The sequence below is a fragment of the Hipposideros armiger genome, unplaced genomic scaffold (genome assembly GCF_001890085.2).
Source record: "Hipposideros armiger isolate ML-2016 unplaced genomic scaffold, ASM189008v1 scaffold_854, whole genome shotgun sequence".
NCBI lineage: Eukaryota > Metazoa > Chordata > Mammalia > Chiroptera > Hipposideridae > Hipposideros > Hipposideros armiger.
The window spans coordinates 270,592-283,100 of NW_017732204.1; the positions used below are offsets into that span (position 1 = coordinate 270,592).

The window sequence follows — 12,509 nt, forward strand, 5'->3', positions numbered from 1 at the left end:
ATATATATATATATATATTTACCTAAATGACATCATATTGATAATTTTAGGGTAGTTTCAGATGTATGGGCATATTTACTGTTTTTTCTTTTCCCTGTAACATTATATTTGTTTCGTTCGTATAAATTAAACTTAGGATTTACTACCTCCAAAATCAAAATGGATTGTCATGCTTAAAGATGAATTTTTGTTCAGTGGTACATGACTTAGTATTTTAGACATGTGTTGCCATCACCACTACCACCGTCACTAAAAGAAAAAAAGAGAAAGAAAATGACATAGGAAGTTCTTAACAGTGGTGCTCTCCGATACAAGTCAAACATATTGTGCAGAAAACTAATAAAAGGTATGCCCCGCCCCTCCCCACAAATAACCCATGTCACATAAATTTGGAAAATGCTGAGTTAGACAACAACATCAAACCGATTTCTTGCGGGACTTCTCGAACGAACGTCTCTCATTGCTTTTGAAGCTCCAGGAGGGAGATAAGGGCATGAGCATTTCCTAGACTTCCTGACCTTGGGATGTTTTACTTTCTCTGGAGTATCTTGGGACACCAGTGTCCCACCCAATATTTTGTTCTGGCTAGTGGTTTGGCATCCTGGTGGGAACACAGTCCTCCTTGGTCCTTCAGCACTGACCTGGAAGTCCTGTGTTTGCAGACTGCCGACTCCACATCTGCTTGTACTACCGGGAGATCCTTGTGAAAGAAGTGACCACGGCCAGCCCCGAAGGCTGTCGGATCTCCCATGGGCACACCTATGATGCGAGTAACCTGGACCAGGTCCTCTTCCCTTACCCAGAGGACAACGGCCAGAGGAAAAACATCGAGAAGCTGCTGAGCCACCTGGAAAGGGGCGTGGTCCTCTGGATGGCTCCGGATGGGCTCTATGCTAAACGGCTATGCCAGAGCAGGATCTACTGGGATGGGCCCTTGGCACTATGCGGCGACCGGCCCAACAAGCTGGAGAGAGACCAGACCTGCAAGCTCTTTGACACACAGCAGTTTTTATCAGGTAATGTACCCAATTATTGGTCAGAATGGAGTGCCCCATACCTGTTAGCCTTACTGAGAGAGGATGAAGGTGGTGACGGTATAGCTGCCATAGTGGTCAAAAACAGAAGGCCACTTCCACCCGGGACAGAGGTCTTCCTTCTGTGACCCTCTGAATCCACGAGGCGTAGTCCCAGAATAGGTTTCTTGTTTGGTTCACATCTCACCTCTCCTTTTACTGCCACTCCTGTGGACAGCTGAGAGGTGTGAAGAGGCGGGAGATTGCTCAGGGGGCTGTGGTTCAGGCTGATGACTTGAAATTCTAGAATTCAACAGTCTACCTGGTAATAAGGTTCACATTTTATTGGCAGTGTGATCTCCACAAGCATGTCTGTTGATGTTTTAGCTCTTTTAAGGTTCTTAGGAAAACTGCAAATGTTAGAAGTATATTGTTAACATTCTTGGTTGTGAGATGTGGCATCCCTTATGCAGCCCTCCAGCGGGTGGGACCAAGGATAGTGTGTTGAACTGATTTTGCAAAAGGGAAATTATGAGAAGCCTGTGAGCTATCTCTATGATATGTGTGTTTCAAATCATATTTTCCAGAACCAGTAAGTTTTCTTTTCCTAATTTTGATTTCATGACAATTAAATCAGCCCGGGGCTGGCTTTTATGAAACCACTGACCACGTTATTGTTGAAGCTTCACCCACAGTGTTCATTTAACTGTCTACATTAGCACTGGCTCTTTTGGAGGAGAAGGCTATTCTAACCTGCTCCTTAACAGCCAATCTCCCTCCACCTTGTCCTCACCTGTTCTATTGTAAGTGTCCCCTTCAGAGACACCCAGTGGCTTTGGCTCTTCACGTGTCTGCCCTTTCTGCAAAAGTGCATCTTGGTTCAGTTCATTTAAAATAAAAGTAAGCAGTATGTCTGTGCTCTGCCTCCATTGACATATGCTCAGCCCTTTGGATGTGAGTTGCCCAGGTCCTCTTAAGCTCATTAAAATTCTATTTGGTGCCCTCAAACAAATATCTCCCTAGAAATACTAAGCCTCCCACAGAGGTGTGACAAGAAGAAGAGGAAGAGCCTAGTCTCTGGTGGCCCAAGGCAGCCTCATGGTTAGAAAGGCACAAGGGTCTGAATGCCCCTCTCTCCCTGAGCTGCAGAATTGCCTCTGAGCCTGTGCTGTGACTGTTCTGTCTTTCCTGGGGGCCAGCATGGTGATCGTGGGGGGGCCTGAGGAAGAGCCAAGAGTGGATGAGGGGCGCCTTCTTTGTACCTTCCATGCTGCAGTGAGGTCTGAGAGAGCCCACCAGGTTTGCGTCTCCTCAGAGATTGTGAATCTTCGTCTCTTTGGATCCAGAAGCCACCTCAGGGCTTTAATTAAGGCATCCAGGGACATGGCCCTTGTTGCCCGGAGTTTCTCTCAGCATGCATGTATTAGGGAAGGTAGGCTCCTCCCAGGCTAACGAGGCTGCAAGTTGGGCTTGGAGTCACAATGAACTGAGAGGTGGATGAGGCAAGAAGCGGACCAGCGGCAGCATCCTTGGGTCGTGGGCTCACTTGCCTAGAATTTAGTATTTATCTGTGAGCCACAGTTGTTTGTGTTTTCTGTTTTTCCCCTTCTTCTGTAACCAAGAGGTGTGCCTTTTGTCCACAGCAGCCCCTTATCTTGAAGTGTTCACTGAGGGGCGTGAAAGATTGTGACCTTACAAACTGAAGCTGTGCAGAGCAGCTCCTGCACAACCACTGGCCAGAGGATGTGACCCCACAGCACATCCTCTTGGTGCCAAGCCCTGGAGGCAGGACTGTTTCAGAGAACTGTGTCATGTCCCACTCTGAGGAGCTTGTGTGGGTGTAGTCTCAGACCTCCTCAGTGTGAACGCCTTTTATATGTTGGGTTTGAATTGAATTCTGGAAGAAAAAAAAGCAGGAAGTCAAGTAGTGTAGTGAGTTAGCTAGAAACTTTTCTTCAGTTGAAGAGAACAGTGGAAATCTTTGATATACACCCATTCAGGATTTGCAGTCAATAGGGACAGTCCCCACAGGCAAAGCCTGAGGGTGTGGATCTGATAAAGATGCAGCCAAGTGCTGTTCTGCAGAAGCAGCAGAGACTGTGTAAGCACAGTTCCTTTGCAGGCATGACATCTGACTCTAGTGGAAAGAATGGGAGCAGCTAGAGGCCTAGAGTCATCTTGAATATGGGTGAGGGGACATGGGTCAGTGTCAGGGGTTGAACCGTGTCTTTCCAGCAGTGCTCTGGTCTCTGTTTTGATCTTGAAGGTATGAGGAGTGGCTTTAGCCTATACACATCCACAAAAGTGGGGGCCCCTAGTGTTTCATTGCTACTCTTCTCATCTCAAATCACCTGTCCCAGAAGACAGGCAAGAAGTCAGCTCAAAGTCACCCAGTTTGGTCCTAGTGCCAACTGGGATGCAGCTGCCCATAACCGGTGTTCGGTCTCCAAGATAATGTCCAACATTTCCTGTGGTGCCCGAGTCACATAGCAGACCTGGGTACCATAGATAGCAGACTATGAGGTCTCAGCAGTTTTGAGGTGAGGTTCTTTTTTTTAAGTAATCTTGGAACAAGTCAGAAAATTCTGATTTTTTAAAATTCCTCCTTTTTATAAACTATTATTTTGCCTCCACTTGGCTACATTTCTTTCCTTTTTCTTCCTCCTTCACCCCCTTCCACCACCTTTTGCACCCTGTGGGCCCAGTGCTGCAAAGCAAGGCCCATAATCTGCATGCAGGGCTTATTCCCCTGGAAGAATCACGCGTAACCTGGAGCCTTCTGGGACAAACACACACAGGAATGTGGACAGCTGATTCCATACCTGGGATCTGAAGTTAAGGACCCACTCAGAGAAATAAAGAGTTTTTATTCTTATTTTAGTCTTCTGAATCATCAGAGAGTAGTTGCTTCCTGCCTTAACATTCTGTGCTCAGTGATGAGTGTTTCTAAGCATAGTTTTTCTTTTCCTTTTCTTGTGTGGTTTTTCCAGAGCTGCAAGCGTTTGCTCACCATGGCCGCCCACTGCCAAGATTCCAGGTAACGCTGTGCTTTGGGGAAGAGTTTCCAGACCCTCAGAGGCAAAGGAAGCTCATCACTGCTCACGTGAGTATTTAGTCACATTCAAATGACTGAGTGTTTCTCTGTCTTCATCAAGGGCAGGGCCCCATTCAGAGAAGACTCAGATGAAAAGTAACTGTTGGGTGACCTGGGAAAGTAGTGAGGAGGAGGCGTGGTTCAGTGGGCTCTGCAGGGTGTGCAGCCAGAAACTCTGTCCAGTGGATCCTCACATGATGGAGAAACTGCCCCCAAATGGGAAGCTGTTCACTGACGTGTGTATTTTGTAGATCTCCTCCAGATTTTCCTCAAACCCTCTTTTATTTCTGGATTTTTAGAAATTATTTAATTACTGGAAACCAAGGGTCATGTGTTATTTGAAGAAAGGTAAATCTTTCAAAGAATTCAAGCAGATCAAACCATTGCCATGTTCTCTAGCAGAGTTTAAGACAGGTCCAACTGTGGCAAGTAAACATCTTTTTTTCATAAAAAAGAAAATAAATAAAAGGTTTCTATAGATAAAATTTAGCATTAATTTGCCACAGAAAAGAGTTTTGAATACCTAGGAGTTTTGAATTTGAAAACTTTACATTGCTACATACCTTCAGGAGGTATTAATAGACCCTGATAATGAGCAGTAAAGGTAAAAAATTCTTTCCGATAACATAAAAATGCAGGTCATCTTTTAGTTCTGATGGTGTTTCTTATTGAATACTAAAAAAAACACTATCTAATCTTGAATATGCGAGATTTTTACTGTAAAATAAAAAACCAACCAATAAACAAAAATATAGTCCCACTAACTTCAGAATTCTCTCATGAATCCCTGCCAGTGATTGGTACAATTATTGATATATAATTGATACCTTGTTAACCATTGGGATTGTTAAATGACTAACTAAACTTGGCATTGATAAATAACATTTCAGGAGTTGGTGATAAGCTCCCCCATCTGTCTTATTTTAAGGGTTTTAGATTTACTAGCTCTCCTCTTGGTTAGACAAGGTTCCTCAGGCAAGGATCCCTGAAATTATGCTGTATGGTGCAGAAAAGGAAAACAGGAGTGTACCCCCAGGACCTCCTACTCCCTTTATTATGGATTTAATTTATTTCAGGTACTTTATATGAGTTATGCTTAAGTTGCTAAATATCAAATAACATAAAGGCTCAATTTGATAACACAATTGACTGAAAACATTTGATTTTCTTAGATGTTGCAAAATCAGGAAAAGCTGAAAGCTGAATTTTTTTTGGTGAATGTGATCCACGCTAATAACCAAACAAGATGGATTTGGGATCAATTAACTTCTCTTTTCCCACAATAGCAGTTTTGTCATTGTTGATTTTGTTTCTTTTTCTTTTCTCTTTGGTTTAGAAACATACAGATTTTCTAGGTCATCCTGGAATCATAAATTCTTCAGGATGAGCCCTCTCATCCCTGTCAAACTGCAGTTGTGGAAAAATAAACTTATTGGCCTAAATTTCACTGACTATTACGTCAAATTTCCTTTTAATTTGGCATTTTACCTGATTTGCTTCAGTTTTAGTTAAGTGTAAATTTCAAGCAGGTAATTTAAAAGTATAATTTTTAACTTCAGTTGAAACCCAGAATAAGTAGATTTTGTTTAGCAGTTTGTATATGGAAGGACTAACAAAAAAAATTAGTTATTGGGAAGGCCCCAAATATAAAATGCTTTGAAGTATTATAGCAACTAACTTTGGGCTTAACTTTACTAAACCCTTGGATATTGATTTATTTAATGATGAGCCAATTGCAGGATGTTAAAAAGAATATCTCAGTAACGTCTTCTTCAAATCTCTTATTGAAGGTCGAACCTCTGCTAGCCAGACAACTGTATTATTTTGCTCAACAAAACAGTGGACATTTTCTAAGGGGCTACGATTTACCTGAACACATTAGCAGTCCAGAGGATTATCACAGATCTATTCGCCACTCCTCCATTCAAGAATGAAAAAACGTCAAGACAAGGGATTTTGTTTCATTGTAAATATCTGACTTTGGAAAGAACAGCTGATTGAACCACCCCTTTTTCTTTTGAGGATTTAGGGATTGGAGCTTCAGTTGAACACTTGAGAATCTCAGCAAAAATATGTGTGGAAAATCCGCTCCATCTAATTGACAGATGAGCTTATTCCAAAAAGAAGGATGGTCTTCAGGGTATTCTGTGGACCATCATTGATGATAACTGTGAAAATTAACCAGAGGGTGTGTTTACATTTACTTAAATGCTATCTCTAATTTGATGTGGATTATTTTTCTTGCTTAAAAACTGAGAAAACCTGTGTTTCAGTATTGACCACTAATTAGAGTGATGAAAGCACTTAAGTGTTGTACTATTTCTCAGGGAAGTAAAATATAAATTTGAGGCTACACTGCCCACAAACGAAATGGATTAACATACGTAGGAGATGTTGCTCTTATAGCAAATTCTTGCTTGTAGAAGGAAACAGAATCTTTGACTGAGGCTGGGCCACGATGCCTTCAGTTTTGGGATGACTCATTTCTCCACCTGGCCTGGGTCTTACCCCAGGGTGGGCTTTCAAGCTTTGCCTTTCGCTGCCCCTGTTTGCTTTCTCTCTTTGGGTGTCCCTGGAAACCAGTTGGTAGACTCTGTTGCTATTTTCTTGACCAAAAAGCATTAGGGTTACCCTTGAGTAGTAATTTTTAAAATTTTGATGTAAAATTGATACATAACATTATATGTTTCAGGCGTACAACATTATAATTCAACATCTGTATGCACTACGAAGTGATCACCCCCAAAAGTCTAGCTACCATCTTTCACCACACAATTGAACCCCTTCACCATTTCACAGCCTCCCAACCCTGGTAACCACCAGCCTGCTCTCTGTATCTATGAGTTTGTTTTTGTTTATTTGGTGTTTATTTTTGTTTTCAGATTCCACATATGAATGAAATCATATGGTATTTGCCTTTCTCCACCTTACTTATTTCATTTAGCATAATACCCTCAGGGTCCATCTATGTTGTTGTGAATGGCAAGATTTCATCTTTTTTGAATAATATATATATATACACATATATATGTATGTACACACACACACACACACACACATACACACATATACCGGGGGTGCCAAAAAATATATACATATGACTTGCATTCATCTTTTGTTATTGGTATATAGTATTACAATTTTAATATAGTTTTTTTCTTTCTTAAAGCATATATAAATCTTTTTTGCACCCTCTGTATGTATATCACATCTTCTTTATCCATTCATCCACTGATGGACCTTAGGTTGTTTCTATATCTTGGCTATTATAAATAATACTGCAATGAACATAGGGGTATATATATATCTTTTCAAATTAGTGTTTTTGTATTCTTCAGATAAAATCTCCCAGAAGTAGCCCTATTTTTAAAATTTTGAGGAATCTCCATACTGTTTTCCATAGTGGCTGCACCAATTTGCAATCCTACCAACAGTGCACAAGGGCTCCCTTTTCTCCACATCCTCGCCAACACTTGTTTGTTGATTTACTGATGATAGCCATTCTAACAGGAGTGAGGTAGTATCTCATTGTGGTTTTAATTTGCACTTCTCTGATGATTAGTGATGTTGAACATTTTTCCATATGTCTATTGGCCATCTGTATGTCCTCTTTGGAGAAATGTCTCTGCAGGTCCTCTGCCCATTTTTAAATCAGGTTGCTTGTTTTTGTGTTGTTGAGTTGTATGAATTCTTTTTATATTCTGTATATTAATCCCTTGTCAGATATATGATTTGCAAATATTTTCTCCCATTCAGTAAGTTGCCTTTTTGTATTGATGGTGATTTCTTTCACTGTGCAGAAGTATTTTAGTTTGATGCAGTTCCATTTGTTGAGTTTTGCTTTTGTTTCCCTTGCCTTTGGAGTCAAATCCACTTGAGTACTACATTTTTATCTATCCTACAATCTAGTAATGACTGACTAAGATTTTTTTGTTTATCTTTTTATTTCTCATTCTGTAGAAATTATTGCTAAAACGTTTTTCTTAAAGAAGAAGAAGAAAAAAAGACAGATCAGATCAACAATCCAAGTACTAAAGATACATTTTTGAAGCTCAGTGACATTTCCCCTCTTACCCTGTTTGTTTTGTTTGGCTATCAGTGACTTATCCATGACAACACTAAAGAGAAGGAGCCAGTGCTTTTCGAATTGGTGAACTCTGTTAGGAAAGACGATGACAGGCTTGCACAGGTTGCATAATTGCAGACTCAGTGTGCTGTTTTTGCTTATTTTGTATATTATATGCTTCCTCATGCCAAAAATGGTTTGACAGGGCCTTAAAATTCCTGGGCTTTTTCTAAATACATCTTTTTGTATCATCACTAATATCTCCACTTGCCTAAGTAAACCTGACCACTTACTTGGGTTTTTTGGAAAAGTCCATATTTTTAGACTCTGATGCCAGCATCCCATATTTTTGTCTTACTAAAAAACAATTCCTATTACTTTCAGGCTCAGCAAAAGTGTTGATAGTTCTCAAATATATGCCACTCGTATTCTAGTCTATTTTTTAGTTCATTCAATAAACTGTATCTCTTGCATTAGACAAAGTATAGCGTTTATCCAGTTTAGTAAGCAATGAAACACTGGAATGTCATTTCATTGTTTTCATTTTTAAAAGATGTTTTTAATGATAAAACAATTATATTAACTACAGAAAATGTAAACAGTTGAGAAGGGCAAAAAATAAGGTGCACGCTTCTTCTTCTCAGGCCAACTCCTCCTCCCTAGAAGTGTTCACAAGAAGAGTTTGACTTATTCATCCAACACATTTCACTTTTCTATAAATAGACATAAACTTAAAAACACCTCATGGAATCCTCTTGCACCCGCTTTTATGCAGGGCCCTTTCAGCCTAACAACACACACTTACCTCATTCTTTTCAGAGGCATTGTTGTGGAACCCACCGCACCTGGTCAGTGCTGCTTGGGGCATCTCACTAGGTGCTCAGAACGAGCCCGTTTGGACAGCGGATGGTATTTGTCATGAGCTGCAGTAACTTATACATCTTATAGATGCAAAGTATTTTGGGGTACATTATCCTAAGGGGGAAATGAAGACAAAAAGCCACCACTGTGATGTAGGCCCCAGTGTGTGGCCTTGTTCACTGCAGCATGTTTAGCCAACAGCAGCACCTCAGGGAGGCTCGGTGGCATGTGTTCCAGGCATTGCATTTTCTTAATTCTCCAAGTAGATGCTTGATTTCAATTGTTGTGATCTTCCTTCCTTCCTTCCTTCCTCCCTCCCTCCCTTCCTTTCTTTCTTTTTTTTTTTTTCACCCAGTATGAATCAGCTTTAACACTGGAGTTACATTTTCCGGAAAACGCTGTTGGCTTGGGCCACTTCCGCCCTTTCTCATCATTACACTCAACTATGTTGTCTATTTTAATTTTGAGGGATCCCGAGTGTGGCTAGTGAATGAACTAATTGTGAAATAATCAGAGTGAAGAATCCTGACAGTTGTCTCAGGACTTTGGAAAGGAATGGCCGCGTCATTTCGACTAGCAAACTAGAACAAACTAGTTTGTTCTCAATAAAAAATGCTGTAAAAGAGTTGAGGCACTTGTTAATGCTACAATGCGTTGGATTGCAGGGGACGAATGTTTAGGTTTCACAGGTGCGTTTTATTGCCCTATTTCTTGTTCTTGGATTTGGTAAAGCCATGGGCAGTAATTGCTGTCTTCTGGAACACTAAAGAGAGCCGGGGTGACTGCCTCATTTCAAACCAAAACCTTGGAATCTCCTCAGTTCTGAGCAAAACAGGAGTTCGTCACCCTACAGAGAACCCAGCAAGATTATTGTGTTTGAACTAGGAAGAAGCAATTCCATTGGGAGAGAACATTTAAAATCCTACAGTGGAATGAACAGCACAAAACGTGGTTATCACCTAAGCACAGGTATGCCGAGGTTTAAAGGTGTGCATCGGCTAAGATATGAACAAGGCTTTTTTTCCCCCGAAACTGTATGGGAATCCCAGAACTGGAACAACGCTGGGAGTCTTGGTTCGGGTCTGGCTTCCGTGTGAGAAGCTGAGCAGGGAGCGGCATCTTGAGAGAAGGCTCACTCCTGCACCAGAGAAGGTCCAAAATTATGTGTTTTTAGCATCAGTTATTTCTCAGTAAAAATCCAGACACAGTGCCAACCTCCTTTCATTCCTCTTTGATCACATTTCTCCCCCTTTTCCACAGTTGAATGTTTTTCTGTAGGCAGTGCACTTCTTTAAGGGCTATATTTTTGCTAAATATCTCCCTAAATAGTTTGTAGCTGACAGATGGTAGGACAGACTTAAAGCAACATTTAAACAGATGGGTACATGTTGCATTAGGGCTGCCCGACCCTCTGTGTTGTTTCACAGCCTGCTTTTTCACACTCCTGTCTGTGAGATTGATCCATGTTGATGTAGGTGGATCTCATCCATCCCTCATTAACTTGTTGAATAGCTTGTCACATAAATGCAGTGAAGGTCAATTTTCTTGGTATTTATTTTCACTGCTTTAAGGAAAGCATGTATATAAAGTGTAGCTAAAATGGAGGAGCTATGGAAGAGAGAATGGCCAACAGGCAGTTCCTTTGGAATACACTCATTTTGTTTCAGACTCTTGGAGGTGGAAGACACCTCATAGGTAGTAGGGTTCACTCCTCTGCACCCCTGCTTTAGAGGTGGACAGGACCAGGCAGCTCCCTTGATTCAAAGTAACACTGTGCTTAGATTGTTGCCATTGTGTTGCCGAGCCTCTCAGGCAAGGGTGTCTGGAGAACTAGGTTGATCATTATGTGGGCAATTGTTGTACATAATCGTGTCATGAATTTTGGTATAAATTGCTTTTCAATGAAGATTGATATTTGTGATAATCGTGTTTTAGGTAGTTAATAAATAAAGATGTCTTAAAAATTAATCTGTTATGGGCTATGTGTGTTATTAAACACTCATCTTAATAGCTTTTAAATACTTCCTCCTTCTGTTGCATTTTTTCAGCAAGGCTGCTTTGGCAGCCTGCTTCCTTCCTGGTTTTCATATGCATCCCAAAAATCAGATTTCAAAGTGTTTAGCTTGTTTTATAAAAATACAAAACTGTCCTAGCCTTGGGCAGTTCCTCCAGCCCACGGAAACACATCTGAGGAGAGTAGTGGACATCCTTTCTTTTCTGCCTCCTGTCCCTTAACAGGTCTAGTAGACCCAAGAAAATTGTTGTTAATGTTTCCTTTTATATTCACAGGCCCGTTGATTGTGTCTTGTTGTTAAAGGGAAGGGAGAGGGTGTAGGTTCACCAGCATCTTGAGTGTGAAATGTAGCAGAAAACTGTGTGCAGAACACACTTATAAGATGAAATCTCCTGAGAGATGGAACCTCTGGGGGCCTTTAGTCTGCTGTTAACTTGTCTCTCTGCAGCCAGACCAGGAGGCCTCCTTTCTCAGCCCTTGTTTTGCTCAGTTTCTTATGGGACCTGGCCCTTCAGCCCTATCAGTTTCTTACTAGTCTGTTTGGAACACTAGAGAGACAAGGCTGCAACTTGTGGTTTTAAAATCCTTGCAGCTGAAAATTGCTTGGAGCTGTCAGGAATGTTTGTAGTTTGCAACTAGGAGCCCCAGGATATGAAATTAGAATAATTTTGAATTTGCTAAGGGGTAACCAAATGGGAAAAAATGGGAAAATAAAGTATCATACTGCTTTTCAAGGCTTTGTCTGCTCAGCAAGTATGGATGGACTTGAGTCAGTGTATGCAAGCCAAGTTTTTTTTCAAGTAGTATATCAACTCTTTATATCTAAAAGAGAGTTTCAAAGAGATTTTGAGCCCTTGAACATGTTCTTAAGTAATTTTACACCTCCCTCAGGTGCCAAGGTTTATAAACGTTTCTTTATATAGAGTGGAAATTTGACTGTATTGGGTTCAGTTTCCTTAAAGCAAGTGTTACCCTGACAAAGAAATAATTTTATATAAAGTGCACTGGCCATGCTTATCCATGCCAGAAAAACACTATCAAGCTCTCCATCATCTCTCTGGAAAAAAACTCCAGGGGTCATAATACTTCATTTTTTTCTAGGACAATCTATACCTAAATTAACCCAGGCAGACAGATATCTTCTGAATTAGTGGAGAATTACAAATTACAGGAGAGGTATCTGGAAAACCAGGTACTCCTTCCAGTGTTCCCATTCCTGCCAGGCTGCAGTGCTGGCAGATGACTATCCTCAGTGAGTTCCTCAAAGGCCAGAGGGGCCTTGGTGTGCTGTTGTCAGATGATCTGTCTGGCAGAAGCTATTGTAGAGTTCATTTTATTCTACTTGAGTGGTCAAAAGCTTGGAATCTGTGGAGTTGAAATAATGGACATTTTATTATCCTTAAAAACATTTGCTTCTCTTCTTTATGTCAATTGCAATTCTCATTTCCCCCTCTTTTCCAT

General features: G+C 40.9%; 1 protein-coding gene across 1 annotated transcript in view; it reads left to right on the forward strand.

Moving 5' to 3' along the window:
• Positions 1-7,004, forward strand: part of IRF4 (interferon regulatory factor 4) — a gene marked incomplete at its 5' end in the record, with an annotated part of 20,880 nt that extends 13,876 nt beyond the window's left edge. Inside the window, 3 exons of the mRNA XM_019629421.1 lie at positions 663-1,016; positions 4,004-4,116; positions 5,898-7,004. Coding sequence (XP_019484966.1) covers positions 663-1,016; positions 4,004-4,116; positions 5,898-6,041 — 611 coding nt within the window. The remainder of the gene's footprint in view (positions 1-662; positions 1,017-4,003; positions 4,117-5,897) is intronic.
• Between the last annotated feature and the right edge of the window lie 5,505 nt (positions 7,005-12,509).